Source organism: Trachurus japonicus, chromosome 10, assembly GCF_045865225.1.
Source record: "Trachurus japonicus isolate A0001 chromosome 10, Traja_1.0".
In the NCBI taxonomy this organism is placed as follows: Eukaryota; Metazoa; Chordata; class Actinopteri; order Carangiformes; family Carangidae; genus Trachurus; species Trachurus japonicus.
The window spans coordinates 17139460-17159293 of NC_140916.1; the positions used below are offsets into that span (position 1 = coordinate 17139460).

At 40.8% G+C, this 19834-nt stretch overlaps 1 protein-coding gene across 5 annotated transcripts in view; it reads right to left on the reverse strand.

Moving 5' to 3' along the window:
- The window catches only part of mid2 (midline 2), a 139853-nt gene that overhangs the window by 31351 nt on the left and 88668 nt on the right, over positions 1–19834 (reverse strand). For 3 of the 5 annotated variants that reach the window (XM_085789687.1, XM_085789686.1, XM_085789688.1), the window contains 3 exons: positions 13829–13894; positions 10951–11046; positions 506–613 (listed from right to left, as the gene is read on the reverse strand). In XM_085789687.1, the coding sequence (XP_085645813.1) occupies positions 506–613; positions 10951–11046; positions 13829–13894 (270 nt within the window). The remainder of the gene's footprint in view (positions 1–505; positions 614–10950; positions 11047–13828; positions 13895–19834) is intronic. The other 2 variants (XM_085789690.1, XM_085789689.1) reach the window with 1 other exon arrangement.

The window sequence follows — 19834 nt, forward strand, 5'->3', positions numbered from 1 at the left end:
CTGTGACCGTGGGCCGAGTTTCTTAAAGACGTATTTGTCAGTTTGGCTGCTTCCACTGGCAGCGAGCTGGAGCTGTTTGAACTGATGCATAATGAATGAACCGCTAAATCAATACTTCTCTATTATAAACCTCAAACTATATTGTTTATACGAATCAAACGATGACTCGCCAGTGCTCATTGCTCATTGTTTTGCTTGTAGGGCACGAGTGCAGATTAGCCAGATTCTCTTCCACCGCTCCCATCAGCAGGCCGCAATGTGTTTGCTACAGTACTCAGCTCTAATCAGCAGACAGACACAATTTCATTTGACTTTGATTCATTAGTTGGAAACAGGAACTCCAATGTTATTTCAATGGTAAAATCAGTCAGTGTAGATTTAACTGGCAGAAACCACCTATCTATCCCAATTTCAACTCAATTTAAATGTTCTTGTAGTGAAGTTTCTCTCCCGAGCTAGAACTGAAATGTACAGAGTATAAAAAGTCATGCCGGGTAAAACTTACCTTGGACTCTTTGATCTTCACAGCGATGACCTGCTTTCTCTGTCGAATGATCTCCACGAGCTCGTCGCACTCCTCCACCAGCTTAGCTTCATGCATGGCTGTGTTCACCTGCAGAGAGGAGCAGATACACATGTGATAAAGCAAATTAAGAAACCCCCTCAAACACTAGTGCACCACACACATACAAACACACTCCATCTTTATAAAGAACACACCAAAGCACGCCATATTGTATCTTCTTCATCATCTTCTTCTTTCTACGTCTATACCACAGAGTTTCTTTTTCTTGCTCTCTCTGTGTGACAGGAACTTTGTAAAATTTCTAGTTTGGCAGCCAGGATGATTCATATCATCACTTACACTCAGATCACGTCATTTGATTTTGGATTTCATTATGCATTCTGCACACATGGAGAAGTTGCCTCCGTCAAGATGTGCACCTGGATTAGAACTGACTTATGATGAACGAAAAAGCGATATGCCATTTCCTACTCTTTAATTGTGTCAGTGGAAACACCATTTATCATTTTACGTTACAAAGCACACGGTGGAAAAGAAAACTAATACATATAATTGATGGATTGATTGGCCCACAGCAGCCAATTTAGTCTGCATCGAAGGTATAGGTGAGAAAAGAGCAACTAAATGTAACACGGGGGTGGAATTTCATTCTTCATTTGTCTAAAAAAAGGTTCTGCTTCTTGCTGGAGGGAAAGTCTGTCTCAGCTCATAAAAATGGGTACATTGAAGCCACCACTTGCTCCTGTATGTAACAATAAGATTTTATTGTGCAGGACAGGCTGTGATATGCTGAGAAAGTGCCATGTGAAATCCATAGTTGCACTTTTTTTTTTGTTTTTTTTTCACTCATCACAAATACAAATTAGGTTGAGGGTTGCTGGAATATTTAACACTTGATTAAAAAAAGAGACTATGCAGACATTCATTTATTCACTGACAGAATTTGCTCACACCGTGCCAATTTAATAGATTCTGTGATTATTTTAGGACCAAAGTTGCCAAGGCAACTCGTCATCAGTTCATCATCTCGGGCCAACGCTAAATGAACAGCCAGCTCCAGAGTCGTGTGGGTGGGTGGGTGTTACTGAAACATTAAGGGTGTTTGCTAAACTGCAATTCTGAGCCACTATACTGATGGGCCTGCCAACTGTAAAATACAATTATGGCTCCAAAAGTTTCTGCAACAGCTACAGCGGGGGCTTGAATGAGAAAAAAAAAAGTTGAGATGTACTGCTCCAACTTCACAGCAGCAGCAATGAAGAGAGCAGAGAAACATAATGTCCTTGATTAAGGAATATCTGACATGCCATAGTGAGGACTGATTGTTTACTGTATGTTGATGTGATTTGCTGTTTCACCAGCATATCTAATCTAAAGGTAAGACACCCCATCACTGCTCTGTCTGAATTCCACGTAAAAACTGTGCACTGTGTTTCTACCTACTGATGTCAGGATGTAAAAAGTTCCTGTCTACTGATCTGCTGCAAGATGAAGATGCCACAAAGTTGGAGTTACGCTGTAAGTGCAACTGCTTCACAGCGATGACAGGAGTCGACACTATTTTGTTGGGGGGGGGAACCAATTCAGAACATCAGAAAACTTCTCTCAACAAGGCAACACGACGACTGTGGGAAACTTTCGCTCAAAACAGGCAACTTCAGAACCATCCGGAGAAGGGATTTTATTTTTTTTTCAAATACGCCTTAACGGTCACACAGGCATTCACACAACAACACTGCTGCTATAACTGCTCGGCTGTACAGTGTTTGTTGTCACAAAGGCACTGGTGAGTGTTTTTCTTTGCAGTGCACCGACTGTAGCACAGGTGAGCTGGCAACCCCTCATACAGCATACTGTAGTAATACAGCAGAGGAGAAAACCATTAACTGCTCAGACTGGGTGTGGCCATTTCTATGTGATGCAACAATTACTTTCAAATCAAACTTTGCACTGTGACAATAAAATAACAAAGATTCTTTAGATTTGAATCACTTCCCTACAACAATATACTGTACATATATTCAGTATAATACAACAATATACTGAACCTGAGGTGAAGCTTTGTTCATATCATTTGAGTAAATGTCCTCTATCATGTTCAATGGGTATTCAACTTTTGTTTAACTAGTTAATTTCTTTACTTTTACAGATGAAATATGGGGTCATTTAATATATTTTATTACTTTACATATTATACATTATAACATTAAAGTATTATTAATAATATACATTTTGATTAATGCTCCATCCACACATTTTACAGGGCTGTGACTCTCTGTTGTGGTCGGGACTATCCAACTACCAAGTTCCACTCATCACTGCACAAAGCTCATTACAACACTGCGATCCACTTAAGCCTCATTATTCACACACACACACACACACACACGCACGCACACACACACACACACACTCACACGCACACACACACACACACACACACACACACACACACACACACACACTGGCACCCGCTTGTCCACATGCACGCCAACCCACAATTCATTCTGCACAGAGCCATCTCATGACTGCAGGTTAGTAATTAAGCAGGACAAATTCAGACGTCCAGGATCACTGTGAATTACAACTGTAGCTACTTGGCAGTCTAGAGTTACGGAAACAATCTTCATCTCCATCCTCCATCCTCCTCCTCCTCCTTCACCTCTCACAAAAACCTCGTCCTCCTACGTTTTCTGCAAGTTCCCGACATTATTATCTACTCCCTGCAACATAAACACTGTCACCTACTGTGCATCTCCCTATTCATCAGGCTCCTCTGCAGGTGCACTGAAATCACAGCGCCAACGCCGTGTTAAAGTGTCGCTCTATTATTGGAATATGTGAAGAGCATCCACGGCAAGATTGAAAACATTCAATGTTAAGAACTTTGCAGCTGCTCCTGCTATGAAAATTGTTGAGAAAATCTGTGAAAATACCGACTGCAGACGCTCTGTGTGCAAATGTAAGATGCCAGAAAATCTAATAATAAATGGTTTTTGTGTTCCAATTTCTGCAGATATTCATTCTTTCATTATCTGTACTGCTTATACTTATAAGGCTGTGGGGGGGAGCCAATCCCAGCTGACATTGGGTGAGGGCTGGACAGGTGACAGGAGACAAACAACCATTCAAGGTAACATTCACATCTACAGGCAATTCAACCTCAATCAACCTAATGTGGATGTCTTTGGACTGTGGGAGGAGGCCAGAGTACCTGGCCCACACAAGTGCAACGCGAACATACAAACTCCACGCAGAAAGATTTATGATATCATTAAAAGTTTAAGTTAACAATTTGAGATTATCATTTTAAATCTCTACAAATGAGATCCATCACGCGATCTTCATTAATCCTGGTCCATGCATGTGAATTCTAGTATTACTGCACATTCACCTAATACAGCTGTCATTTTAGTTTCTCGCAAACAATCATTACACACACACAAAATTGAAATGCATATATAATTAGATAAGCCTATTATAATATATTATCTAAAACTATCTATTATGATTGTCATAGTACAATCGCACAACAGAATAACTGTATCAAAACTTATCACTGCACACTTCACCGGGCGCTCCACCTATGGTTCTCTTATATGGAAGGTTACACTGAGCACGTACAGCTACTCCCATGCATCATTAGAATGAGTTCAGCTCTCGCATTATGTGCTGCTGGTGGTGTTATGATTAAATTTATTCACCCATATTTTCTTATACGGCGGAAATGAGTGCTGCATTACTTAGAAGTTATGCAGCTACCCCCCCCCCCCCCCCCCCTCCCTGGCTTCAGGTGACAGTCATGCGCCACCCACCCGTTGCTGTTTCAGCGAATAATGACCTGACTGACGTGTGTGGCCAAGCAGAATGCCACTCATTCGGATGCTGTCAATCACACGGAAGTGCACTGAAGTCAAAATGAGGCACGTCTTCGCTTCTTGAATTCCTCCCTGATGCTGTGATTCAGCATTGTAATCTCTCGCTATGTTATGATTTTGAAAATCTCTGTCGACCCCAGATAAGTGCACTGAATTGTGTGCGCGAGTTTGTAATGATGCTGCAGTGCTCATTCACTCTTGATAATGCTGCCTGCATTCGTCAAAAAGAAAAAAAAAAACAAAAAAACACAATAACAACCTCACAGACCTGAGCGAACGCTGCTAAATTATTGGCCCGAAACAAAGCCAATTTTCTTTTAAAAATCAGTGCAACCTTATTTAAAATTCTTCTGGAGAGCCACAAAATATCCACAAAGCAGGTGAATAAAGTGATTTGCAAGGTTTGCAAGAGCATCCTGCAGACTTAAATTTAACACAATGATGCAAAAAAGATTTGGATTTGAGGTATTGGAAAGAGTACATACAAAATGTACATGCATGTAATGTTTTCACATGATGTAAAAAGATTTTCTGAAGTTGAGGAGTTGAACTAAGTGGAAAAGTGGGAGTTTTCTTGGCTGTGAAAGCCTGGCAATACAATCTTTGACCAATTATGGTTACACAGTCGATAGTCACACTGCATTCACCATTCATCATTTCATGATTATCTCATAGCGACTTTGACCAGTTTATATTTGACTCCAAATGAATGAAACAAGCAAGTTGTCCTTAGAATCCTGACAGATTTAAGAGATTATCCCATAAATGATCATGCAGATATTTTCCACACTGTATTTCATATTAATCTTGGAAATTTCCTGATTAATATTGTCATGTTCAGTTCAGCCAGATTAATAAGCCCTACTCACATCCACTCATTTCAAAATGTGGACATCTGGAGTAACCAGCAGACACTGAAACAACCACAGACAACTGAACAATGCATGGCTCACAAAATGAACTACTCTCACTTAAAGTGGTTCCCATTCCAAACTTAAGTAAAGGTCGGTCCAGGTTCAAAACAGCTGTTAACCTCTTGCTCACACCAAAACCCCCTCACATCTGATATCAATTCTGTGCTCATTCCTATCAGCCTCTCCTGGCTCTTACCTCTCTATTTTTTCCTCTCCTCTTTCTTATTCTACCTGTCTGACTAAACCACCCCCCTCCCTCCTTTCTGTCTGCCCCTCGCTGACCACTTCAATTTCTCTCACATCGCCCACCCCTCCCTGCACCAGTGTCTCCCAGACACGGTACCCTCAAACAGATGCAAGGATTGAGCCTGACAGCTTTATCTTAGATGCTGTCCACAGATTCTGGGACAGTTCCTGCAGATTTATGAGGCCGGTGGCACCTGGCTCTAAAACAGGGAAGAATGGCTTTATGGATGCAGCAGGGTAGAGGAAAATGCCACTGTGGGACATATATCATAGATGTTATGTCAAAAAGAGGTGATAATTGGGAACACTTCATTGGCAATGAATTTTAAAGACTGGCCTCATAACCTGACAAAGTGATCCTTTGAGCTTTTATACTTTTAACTACATTTACTTTTAACATTGTCTCCTCTTTTCTCTCAGCAACTTGACACATTACATAACTGATTTATCATGGTGCGTGTTATCACAGATTAAAACATTAATCATCATAGATTAAAGTTTGCTCTTATGTGTTCATACATAAAAAAGTTCTATTGAAGCAGTAAATCTACTGTAGTTTTATGGTGTGGTCTTGGACAGCTTGAATGCAGACTCTTAGGCTTGCTGATGATTCTTGCTCTTTTTATTTTATCATCTGCAATTTTGTTAAAATGTTGTAAATATAAAAAAAAGAGTGGACTTGAGAGATGGCAGAGGAAACACTGGCATAAAAACAAATGAAATCATGGAGTGGCCATCTGTTAAAAGCTAAAATACACCAGCGCCTGTATAAAAGCAAGAACTTAATTTCATTATATGCCATTATCCCACTGCAATGATGGCCTCATACAGCAGAAACCGCAATCGGCTTTAGAAATACGGCAAAGATAAACAACATCCAGCATCAGTGGACTGTTCAGTCTCACCGTGGCTCCAGTAGAAAGGTAAAGACAGGTGAAATTAGATCTAATACAAAGGATTAGACAGCATTACAGCCATCTCCACACAGCTGATTCACATTCTACACACAGTGGGACCAGCTCCAGTGTAAATAAACCTAGGCAGGTATTGGCTAATGACTTACAGCTCATTGTTTAATCAGCAGACATACATGTCTGAGCATTAAAACCCACTAGGCCTTTGTCTGATGTGATTCTTTCTCTCTCTTTCCCATCAATCCTAATGCACGCACACGCACACACACAAACTTAACAGAGGGATAATTTACTTTTCTTCCAGATGGCAACACAAATGTAGGGCTTTGAAAAACTGGCTGCAGCTTTGACTGCTTCCTCAAAGCTGTGTCAGGAGAATGTCTTCCCCAGCGTGACATACACTGTGTAAGCTATAGGTGAGTTATACGCCTGATTATGGAGGGCCCTCATCAAAAAGCCCTCGAGCAAATTTACCTCATCACAACACAGTCTGTCTTTCAGGGGGGTTAGCTGAACCAGTGAGTGCAGACATAAAGAGCAGCAATACAAAGATACAGCGAGACACAATTGATTTGATCAATTGTCGAGCTGTGGAGTGAACTCAGAGGAGAGAGACACAAAATCAAGAGTTTCACCGTATGCAAACAATGCTCCGAGTCTCCAGCGCGCGGCACAAGCCTTTAAGGAGACATTAGGCATGAAAGGGGAGACTCCCTGGGACTTAAATGGAAATCGACTTCAGAACTTGTGTAAGAGATAAATAAATAAATCAGATGTGCATCCTTTGTTGTGTCCATTTGAAGAAGAAGAAGGGGGAACTTCTGCTGCTACAAAATGGTGGCTGCAGTAGACTTATTGTTCAACTTCACAAAAAACAGAGTCCTTTGTCACTGATTGTTGGGAGACAGAAAAGGAAGGAACTGATGTACAGGTGGTGCCAAATGCGATCACTCCAGTATTCATCTATCTGGTGAGTTTCGAGTCCACCTGGACCTGGATATTTACACACCAGGAGAAAACTCCATGAAATTCAATGGGAATCGAACACAGAACCTTCTCGCTGAGAGGCAACAGTGCTTACCACTGTACCACCATGCAAACCTGATGGTTTTTTTTCAGCCACTTGAAGTCTCTCCTCTGCTGCTCATTCGTCTCCCTCCAGTTACGTAGCATTGAATGAATAAGTGTTTTAGCTCAACAACAATCATTGCAACCGCTTCCGAATTGCGCTGTTCACTCTGCGCCTTCAAGAAACATTACTCTAAATACCATTAAGCACGCCAACCGATTTAACAGCCTCACACCAAATATTGTGATAAGGTGAGAGAGACCTCCCAAAGAAGAACCGTCCTGCATGCCTTCCGAGTCGACGCTGCGAGACGAGAACCCCAGGAGAGCGAGGCTGCATCGCTGCTGTGTGTGCTGACACAAAGGAAGCTGATTCACATGGTGTTTGATCATATCTCTGGCACCAATACAGTATGATGCAAACAAAGAGGAGAGGAATCCAGGTCATGCTCAAAGCCCTTCAGAGATTTCCTACTTTGCGCACACAACTCTCTCTCTCTCTCCCTCACTTGTACCAAATCTCTCTTTAAAAAAAAAATCCTCTCCTTGTCCTCATAACCCTGCTCTTTCTCGTCCTTTTATCTTTGTCTTTTCTTCTCCTCCTTCCTTTACCTCCTCTACCTCCCTTACATTTCCTTCTCCATCTTCTTCTTCTCGTTTTTTCTCCTCCAACCATCCATTGCACATTAATATGAACTCACCGAGAAACGTTACACTCTCTCATTCTTCCTGTCATGATTGCACTCATCTTTTGGCATCACGTAGGAGAATGGCTCTGTACAAACAGAGCAGGAAAACATAGTATAGTGTCTTTTAATAATTTGCTTAAGAGTCAGTGAGCCATGTTCCCCTCCATGCTATTGCTCCTCATTTCTTTTTGATGAATAAGTGATGAGATTCTTCCTCTGCTGCTGCTGTTGTTGTTGTTGCGACATTGGTATGCACTGTTCATGAACAGTTTGTCTGTATTTAATGAATCACACAGTGATCATTTAATTTTGATTGGCTGAGCGGCTGCATGAGTTGTATTTCATGGACCTCAGCGTGACTCTGAGAAAATGGAGTCCGACCCCGCTAATAAGAAATGAACTGTGCACAGAGCGATGGCGCCACCAAAGTGCATTTGTCCTCTGCAGCCATTAATGTCACATCTCACAGAGAAATGATGGTGTTTATTAAGAGTGGGTGCGTTAAGGCACAAAGTCTGTGCTTGTGTGTGCTTGAGCGTGCACGTATTAGTGATGCAGCGCAGACAACGCTCGATGGCTGAGCATTAGTACTCTCAGACTGGCTTCATGCTGTACCTCCATTAAATCACAGCATGAGCCCAAGAGGTCAACAGTGACAAGACTGTCTGGGGTATAATTTTCGGCAGCCAGGTATGGGTTCATGCAAGGATACCGGAGTGCAAACACTCCTCCAAGGTTGTCACTAAATTGAACTGGGTGAGCTGTGAAACCTCACTAGCTTGTGACAAGTCAAATAAAGTTTGCACTTGGAAGATATATACCAGTTGACAGATAATGGTATTGGTTTTGACCCGGGAGCATAAATTTCTTGTATGGGTGGCGCCAGTGGGAATTAAGCTGTTGAGTGTTGTAACAATAACTCATGCTAAAAATAAATATTCAAAGCAAAGCAGTGAGATGCGTGAAAAAGGAAAGTGCAGTTCAGACAATGACCTTGAAGAGGCACAAGATCTGAACTTATGACGCTTCAAAAGCATTAGATTAAGCTATTAGCACCTTGAAAGTGGGGAGTATTTTATAAGAGGTTTTGCATGTATCTGTGCCCACAGCAAATTGGTCATTTCACTGTTTGAAGTTGTCTGAATTACATAACTACCCCTTTAAACGGTTTGAGAGCGGTTGGTTTGCTGAGAGCTACTCCAGCTCATTCTTTGTTCTTGAGTCATGGTTTGAATCAGATTGTCTGGAGAGCTACCAACGGCAAAGTACAAGAGGTCACTGAGACCCGGTGGTTTCATTTTCGCTGCTTTGCGTTACGTCAGCCACTTGATTGAGAATCAGTGATTATAAAGAGTCAATTGAACGGATACGTCTGGGTGCACATGCAACTGCTCAGTTTATCAAAGTAACAAATTCTAGTTCTAACTTTTCACTGTGAAGTAAATGTTGATTGCATAACGTAATGGCCATAGAATAATGACACCATCTGTGTTTAGATTCGTTCACTATAAGCCTCTCTTTCACTATCCAATTCTTTCTGCCACAGGGCATGAAATTTCATGGACCAGCGCAAAGGAAGTGCATCTGCCATCCTGCAACCAAAACAGAAACAGAGCAGTGCTTTTTGTTTTCCCCAGGAGCTTTTGGTAGTTTGCCTACTTATTAATTAATCCTGGTGTTTTATCATCATGGTGAAGATGATAAGAACGTCATTCTTGTGGTTGTTTTTTGCTTTGGACAGCGACGGCCTGGATAGACGTGCGCTAGGCCAAGTTTCTAACACTACCGTTACCAGCCAGAAACAAACAACTAATTGTCCATTCACAGTTGTCTGGCTGTGACATTTTTCCTAAATGAATTATTTTCATCGATGCAGCAGCACCACCAACATTCATACCTCTTGGAAACACTATGTGGTAATGTTGTCTATTGACACTTTAATGGTAGTTTCTTCTGTCTTTTTCCACCAAATAATGATCTTTAAAAAAAAACCATGGTATAGAACTGAAATTCTCTTTGAATGTTGAGACGAATCAATATTTGATCAGAAGTGGTAAAGGGAACTAAAAGAATGGGGAGCTCATTTTATTGTTAGCACAATCACAACCATGGTCCAAGGGAAAGAGAGAGAGAGAGAGAGAGAGAGAGAGAGAGAGAGAGAGAGGGAGGGAGGTAAGGAACAAGGCAAGAAGGATGGAGATGGATAAAGATCCAATTTCTACCACAGTGCTTCCTCAATAAGAGGTCTTCCACAGTCTTAGATAAGAAGCAGGGGCCCCAATAGCTAAGGCAGTAAACTGTATACAATCAATAACAGTGACAGACTGAGAGAGAGAGTGAGGGAAAATACATCCACACTAAGGCCTTAACCCCTGTTTCTTTGTGAGTTATTCATGAGCACCAAAAAGTGAAACCCTGGCTTCTTACGAGACTGTGTTTGAAGCTTGACACATCTCCAGTGCTGGGTGAGGGACTGCATCGGCTTTAACTAAAATCCGGGGTAGCTTTAGTGGTGTGGCAGGGGAGCTAAATTATATCAAGTGACTGTCTTTTAACCAAACCAACTAGAGTTTCAGTCACACACACACAAACACATGTATCTCTCTGAGCTGGTTTTCCCTAATCATCAAAACAAAGCTCCTGCATCACTTCCTCATTATTTTATCCCCACACTCATCGTTCAGCATGATACAAACGCAAAGATGTGCTGCATACCTCAACCTGTTGGCAGATCTGGATGAGTTTTGCCATTTGGTTTTCAAGTTCACTGTTCCTCTTCACCAGGTTGGTCAGGTTGTTCTCCAGGGTTTGCTGTATGGAGGGAGGGAGGGAGGGAGGGAGGGAAGGAGGGAGGAGAAAACAGAGCAAAGAGGAGAAGGAAGTGCAAAAGACAGAGAAGGAAAAGGAAGAGACAAAATATAACATTAGCAAAGTTGTCAGGATGTGCATGGACAGAACAAATTAGATTCATCAGCAGCACCATACCCACAAGTGTCAATTGAGATTTTACAACATACAGTAACAGCTAATGACACTGACTAAATCTTGATTGCTATATTATCAGAATCGTTTTCAATTATATGAATCTGGCAAAAGTGTCTTTATTTTACTTGGCGGTAAAATGAGGAAGTAAACTTGAGCTGTGAACTCCATCTTCTGCCTGCCCTTTCATTAACTTGACAAGTTGTACAAGCTCACATACCATCCTGTTGAAAGGCATATCATTCTATAAGTATTTACAATTACACTTCAAAGACTGCAATACAACTATTTACCACTGCAATGATCAATGAAAAGAGCAAACAGATACACATGCTTAGGGTTTTCAGTCAGTTACATTTGATGCTCTACTCTGTTTCTTCTTCTTGTGGTCGTTGCCTGAGGGTTGCTTTACAACACATGAAATCCATGCAAAAACATAAAAATGTCCTCACACATGTGTAAATGCTACTGTGCAGCAACCAGTCAATAGTTCAGTAAATGGGTCTAAATGCTATGAAAGCCTATAAGACAGAATATGTTGTAATACTCCTGGTTAAAATAGTGTTAGGTCAAACATGAGGAATTACTACCACAGTAGTCATGAAACAACGTGTCGATACTATTATGCTGACATCTTGAAAAACAAATTGTTATGAATTCAATATTAATCAAAAGCAACGAAAACTGTCTAATTGACTTTTTTGTTTAAACTTAGCAAATCACTTTCTTCAAAAATGATCTGCATGACAAAAAACAAAACAAAACAAAACTCTCTATATACTCCATTTTGAAACTTATCTTAAAATAATTTCTTGCTGAATTAAATCAGACGCTACAGTAAATATCAGGCTTATGCGACTCATCAATACCTTGAAATCAGCAACTGAATGTATGTTTAGAAAGAAAACAAAATGAGTCACCTCCATAATTTATTTAAGTCCTTTTTACAGCTAGAATGAGAATGCTTGTACAACATTTTCATTTGGTAACATATTATTTATGGCGAGACACTACAGGCACTTTTCATGCACTGATCAATGTTGCTATTTTTCTTCCTTAACATGTATTCTTTCAGAAAAGTGGAAAGAAGTGGTAGAAAATCCACATTAATTAACATTAATCCACATTATTCTACTTCATTTTTTTTGTCTCTTTCGTCAGTAGATTTCTCATAAATTCACCAAAAGTTAGTTACTATGACATACTATGCTCTGTGCCTGTTGTCTGACCCATGTCATGTCCGGTATCATTGTAAAGCTCTCTCTCTCCTGAACAATGATGTATGCTCCAAAAGTTGTCATTTCCTCCATATCCACAACAAATCGTAAAAGTACGACTGACATTAACAATCTATGGAATATTACAGTAACAAGTCTTTATTGTCGTTGCTGTTTTCTCAATATGAGTTTTTCCTCAGACTCTGAGATAGAAATCTCCACTTCAGCAGCACTTACAGACACCAAAACCTTCCAGTTTTATTGCTGTCTATATTCTGAAGGTTTTTCGGGTTTGTTGATATATAATTCACAGCCTGATGTGATTATACAACATTTTATTCCTTTTTTTTTTTTTTTTTCACGGCTGGCGACAGTAATAAAAAAAGATATCCAAAATCCCCTCTAATACAGTATGTCAACAAAATAAAACAAGAATTTTGAAAGGGCTTTATCCATTGTTCAGATTTCGGTTCTGGAAATGTATGCAAATTAGCGCATATTTAACTAGATATTGCCTCATTTACATATCTAAACATAAAAATTGACAAAACTTGTAATACAAAAACATATTTGTCTTGATGTAAGTGATAAACTTGGGAAGTTTCATGGTGATATCTGTTAGTTTAAATTTTTACCCTATTCAACTCTAGTGTCCCTCCTTAACCACCTGACTCTATCAGACTTTACTTTAAAGCCAAAAAACATGCATATTAACCTGCATATTATTATCAACCTCCACTTGCCATTATAATAATCAAACAGTTACGATCCACAACTGAGATCCTTTGTTGAATGCAAAAACATAAAAAGGCGCACACATAAATAAACTCACTCGAACACATATACAGTACAAAAGATGAAAATGGAAACAGGCAAATAGTGAGCCAGAAATAGAAGTGCCGTTCAAAGGAAGCAAATCAACAATGGCGGCGACGACGATGGGCATCAAAACAACAACAACAACAAACCACAGCTGCAAAGGGAGCAGAACAAAGCAGCAGACAAGCGGCGGGTGTTTGAAGTAGCTCTACTCATGCAAGTGAAAGGGAGGTGGGCTGGACAAGCACCTGGCCACGACCCTGACTGTCTTGACTGTACATCTCTGCATCTGTCTGTGATGCTTTCCACTATCTCCTCTGCCTGTCGCTCAGCCTGATTTTACTCTTTCTGCCCCTTATCTGTTTGACTTTGCACCCACTTAATTAAAAAAAAAAAAATCTGTCTTAGCTTATCTCCCCCCCTGCATCCCTTCCTTTTCCATCCAGGTGTCTACCTGTGTGCCTCTCTGCATCCCAGCAGCAGGGTGGGGGAGGGAGGGTGGGGGTGGGAAGGAGAGGGCTGGGGGAGGTCGGGTAGGGTGGGGGGATTCGGTAAAAGGCAGCCAGGGAACTCACCGCAGCGCTTGTCTTTGAAGCCTCCATTACCGCATCAGACACTCTGCCCGGGCTCACCTGATAAGCCTACGAACACACACATACACCCACGTAAGTGCACACATAAACACACGCGCAGACAAGCCTGTTCGCACAAGGTCTGCCACCTAAAGTCACAGCAACTGAAGAGGAGATTTCCTCCCTGATAAAGTTGTCACAAACACTCCTCTCATGATCTCATATATGGTGTTGCATGCAGATGAGACAGCGTGGCTCCCTGTGCACCTAAATATTTGTTTCCCTGAGACTGGTGCTGGAGTTACATCACTGGAACGAGCATTTGGTTGTTGTGTCGCAGCCCTGCATTTGTATGTATGTGCGTGTGTGTTTGTGTACCAGGGAGTTTGAAGTGGAACATCAGTGAGAGGGGACAGATGGGTCATTAATTAGCAAGCTGGAGATGAAGATGATTAATACATCAGAACACAGCTGTCTCCCATGAGACTGCAGTGAAACAAACTCCTCTGTCCCCTACACACATGCACATGTATGTGTGGAGTGTGTACTAGCTGTATGCATTTATACCTTTCTGACACAAATTAGCAAGCACTGTGCATGCAGATGACATATAAGCTAATACCTGCATTTGTAGGGTGAATAAAGACAAAGAAGTGTGCAAGTGTGTGTCCCTTTCATGAGTGACCCACACAAAGTAGCTTGTGTGTCAGCCTGTTTTGTATTGGCACTCCTGTGGCTTTAGCCCAGCAGGCAGTACGAGCACCCCGGGGAGAGGGGAAGGGAGGGAGGGTGGAGGCAAGTCAACAGCCAAGTCATTAAAACACATGACTTACATCAAAGAAGGCTAGAACCATTCAGAGATGACGGGAAGGAGCAGAGAAAAAACATGGATATAGGGAAGATTGGAGGCAGGGATGGGTGGGAGAAGGTGCCAGCAAGTGTCGGCTGGGTGGTGACATGTAGGAAGTGGCAAAATTAAATGTCAACCCAAACCAGGAAAACATCTTTTTAATATGATACGAAGGCTTATGAAGTGAGAATCATCATCAAAGCAGCTACAGAAACAGTTTGGAATATGAAAAGACATCAAAATTGGGTTGGGTCAGATATTTACAGTACAGAATAGATCCATCTCGAGACTTTTCTCTAGATATTAGCCTACTTTGATTTTTTATTTATATATAGACACATTATTATTCAGTTTTAGCAGTATTCAGCTTAGAATGAAAGATTCAGTTATACTAACACACATACAGTATAGATTTTTTGTAATTTGATAAACGCAGGGTCTACTGTACCAATATTCACATTTTAGTAGGCTATACATGTATTACAAAGGTTATATGCAACATCATTATTATCCCGTAACAACACTTAGCAAGCTGGTGTTTGCTTTGTTTGTTTGCTTAGTTAGCTAAGCTGAATAAGTGACAGCTAATTTTAGGAGCAGGCTAGCTTTTGTGTACAACTTGTTAGTGATGCATAAATGCCCACTTCACGTTATAAGTTTAAACTTACAAAGAACTTATTTCTTCTGGCAACAGCGGGTGCCAGTTTAGTGTTCATTTTAGCACTGTATTTTCTGAATATCAACAGGTCCACTGATATGTTTACTGGCACTTATAGTAGGCTATAGTAGGAATTCAAGTGGATAAATGCAAAAAGGACAGGTGGAGAAAAGAGATGGTACTAAATGGAGGAGTGAAAGAAAGATAGAATAAGAGATGGGAAATCAGAGGACGGTATTGCAGAATGGAGGGAGGAGGAAATAAAAGCCAAGCAGAAATGAGTGACAAATTGCATTTCAGTTGCTCGAGGCATATGACGGGGCTTGCTGGGGTAGGCAGGGTTATTAGCATAAGGTAATATCATTCAGTCACCGATTCAGCTTTGGATGTGGCATGTCATGAGAGTGAAAAGAGAGTGTGACCGAGATGGAGGGGGTTGATGGGATGGAAATAGGCACACGTCCCGTGCTGAGAGGGGAAGCTTGGCAGAGTAGCTTCAGTCTGGACGGCCCTCCAATTCAGTCCTGTGTCTGTTCTGAGCTTCTCTTTTCCCTTGGTATCTGTCTTTGTGTCATTCTCTACCTTTTCCTGTTTTCTACAGTACGTCTCCTCTACGTCTAACTTTGACTCCCAGTCTCCTCCCTTGCTCTGTGTCTCGCTACTTCAGCCCTTATTCTGTCCATCTTGGCACAGTTACAACTGCAGCTGCTGACAGCCCATCAACCTGGGTTAGATCACCACCCCCTCTATGACTTCATTGTGTCGACGGGCGCCTCATTCCTTTACATATGATCCCATTTCTCTTTGAGACAAAAAAAAGGACAGATCTCCTTTATATATTTTATATTTAGCGAGACTGAGGGAGAAAAAAAACTGATACCTCTCTCTTACAGGAGACTTGCGTATATGATGAAGGATTTATTGAGCACACTCAATCTAAGACTGCTGTCATAGTTAAATCTCCAGTCATCACTGCTTACAGAGGCTGTGACTGTAGTTTCGTTCCCCGCTTCACCATCAATTGCACAGAATTACATCACAAAGTAGAAAACTAAATTATTTGTCTTCAAAAAGTCACAATCAAAAATACTAATGCTTTTTGAGCAATGCGACAAACCAATGACTAATTTCTGAAAAAGGGTCAGATTTCTCTTCTGCAGTAACTATGATTGTAAATGTCAAAGCACATTTTTGAATCGCAATGCAATACATTACTCCTAAACTTGCTAAAGGAACATTAAATGATTTTTACCTGAGATCCAGTTCAAACTTAAGAATTTAATCACAAAAAAGTGAGAGAGCATGGAAACAAGTGTTATTATTCCACATATCAGGCAGGAGAAGAAGGTCACCGTAAGTGTTTGGCTCTGGGGGGAAAAATTAAAAAAGGGTTTATGCTGCACTGCATTGCTCGCTTAACAAGATGACATCGTCCAGTAGCTGGATCTCTGGGTCGTTACAGCAACGTAACAACAAAAAATGCAACCGCAGCCACAACAAAAAAAGAAAAAAAGAAAAGTGGAACAGAATGCCCCGAGGCTAAGTATCCAACTTCAAAGTCTTTTTCTTTTAATTAATTCGGGATCCTCCCCCATGCACAAGAGAAACAACGAGACTGAAATGAAGGCGAGAGAAAGAGGGAGAGATTAAACTGGAGAAAGAGCAGCAGAATAGAACAAGCTCACTTTACAGCTGTTGTTAACAAGAGGCTTTTCAGAGCGTGGACGTGTCAGTAACACAAGCCTTCTGGGAAACAGGGTTTTTGTCTGAGGATAATATTCCATAGGGCAGAACTCTTGAGACCAACATATTGTAGCGGACTATAACAAACGGTGAATCGCGCTTGTCTCATAACCCGCTGGCTGGGGCCCAATTAATGAGGCCAATAGGGATGCTTAAAACTTCTGCTAAAATGTTAGCGCGTTAGTATCTCACTATACCGAAAGCAGACCACTCATTCACTTTGGCTTTGCTTGTTGTGGATTGAATTGGGTCATTCACTGCAACAGTGATTCCATATTGCCCTCTCAACACAAAACAAAAGAAAAAAATTGTAGTGAATGTGGATTATTAACTCTCCTAGTGTGAATAAGACGCTACGCCTGAGTGAACTCCTGTGACCTTCAAGCTATAAGCGACCGTGTGAGTGTTCAAAGGCTCTAAGAACAGCGGGGGTGCAAGAATAAATGGAGGCAGACGAGCTAAAGATGCTTCCTTTCATTTACAAGTCTACTGGGGGGGAAACTTAAATAAAGTTGCTCAGAAAGCAGCAGCAGAGGGAAACCAGACGAGGGAAAGGGTAGGAAAGGGCAAGTCTAGTGCTACATCCCACCTCTCAATCCCAATTGCCTTTTTCCCCCAAGCCTTGTTTTAAAAAAACACATCTTAAATGGACACAAATCCACCAGTAATTCAAGTTTTTAGCCACATGAGGGGATTAGGATCAAGGAATTTCTCTGTAGGGTTTGAAAGGGAATAATGAGTCGTCATGACTACTGAACAGTGGCGAGGAGGCCAGACACAAGTTGGCATTTGATTTGTTTATAAGTCTCTTGGCTATCCCATGAGGCTGTGTGTGCTCTTAGCTTCCCAATTATTTGTATGAACTAGGAAGACAGAACGACGCAGGACTACTAAAAACAAGAGAAAAAACTCAGAGAGAATATAAGAATGAAATAACAAAAAAACACACTGACAATTTCTAAACCACTTGGAGCCTTTTATTAGATAATTTCATATCAGATTACAGGCTAAGGTTGGTGTGATCTTTAAATGTAAAGAAATTGGAATTTAATGCAGTGGATTATAGGGGGCTGGGCAGAGATATAGTGGGGTTAGGAGAAAACAGTGATATGGCTGAATGGACTTAAAGGATCTTTCTGTTTCATTTCAATCGGCCTACACTGGATTTATGTTGGAACGGTGCAATTCAGTTCAGTGGATTAATAGTGAAACAGGAGAATAACACATATTCAAGTAGCTTGGCTGGTGTTCAGTTCGATCAATATCTCTGCTTAAGAGAAAGAGCCACAGTGTTTGGTTTTTTAAAATTCTTTTGAACAGTGATACACTAATTGTGTTGTGTGTTAATGATATATCTTTCATATGAGAACAGAGAAACAACAGACCAATAAACAAGATTAGGAGTCTTGAAACAAACTAATTAATTTGCTGCAAATGTCACTTCTGTTTATATTAATATGCAGCAACCAAATCATTATTTTGGATATTCATCATAAGGATCTGATGAATGAGGCTATGCGTTAGTAAACAGAGCTTTCTCCCTGTTTTCCTTTCAAACACACTCTGGGGGCAAGTTCACCAGATGCAATATAGGTGTTTTGCTGCTCCCAGGACACCACATAATTAGCTGTCAGTCACTTAACAACAACAGCTACCATGCATATTAACACAATGTAATCTGCAGCAGCAACAGGCAAACAAATCTAATGCCTCAGAGTGTACAAGAAGGATATCAACAGCTTGGACCTATTTAAATATATGACCTCCCCTAAAAATGTGTGACAGTAAACTCGTTATTGATATTTAACATTGCTTGCTGTTGGCGAGAGCATTGTTTAGTGCTCTCAGGAATATTGTAATGACATAATTTGGATGGGAAGACACACTCGAATATAAGACTCCAATTACACTCTATTGTTTAATCTTTGCATTTTGTGCTCCTCCACCATTGTTTTATTATTGGATCTGAAAAGAGTAAAAGAAAGATGAATTAAACTGCATTAAAATCTTGCAAATCATGAGTCAAGCCATAATAATACAATATACAGTATATGAAGGGGTAAATTAGATGCACTGTGCACACTGAGGCCAAAGAAAGTGTGAGGTATTTTGCTGAGTCTGTACTTGTGGATCGTGATTGAAAACGGAATTGACAACCTATATTACTGACTTGTCAGACGTGTAATGACTTGACTTTTAACTTTGGTAAGAAGTCAAGTCAAAGTCTAAATTGGAATCTGACTGATGCAGCACCACTCAATCTGTTTGAAGAAGTTGCTCTCTCAGTGTGTGCGTGTGTGTGTGTGTGTCCTCATCTGCTCATTGATTTGTGAACTACTTCCATCCTAAAGACGCCACCACCAACAGTATATTATAAATCAGCAGGTTGAGTGGATCAAAATAGTTTCATCATCCGAGGGCTACACTGTGCAGCTCCTGACAAATCCTTGTTATCCATGTCCAACCTTATCCACAGTAGATGATATCATTAGGCTGGTGCTGCTAGCTATGGGCTAGATAAGGAATATTCCTGTCTTCAAGACTCCAGCTGCAGCCAACCGCTGTGGCTCCTGACTAAAGACATTATCGTCATGGAGACTCGGCCTGGATGCCTCATGGAGATAGAGGCTGGAGCAAAGCTTTGATTACTGGTCCTGAATAAAATATCAATATATAAGTTAAGTTATAGTTCAGGCACAATATTGATAGCAAAAAAAAAGGTCCAGTTACAACTGCATTGGCCATGGTGAGCACATCT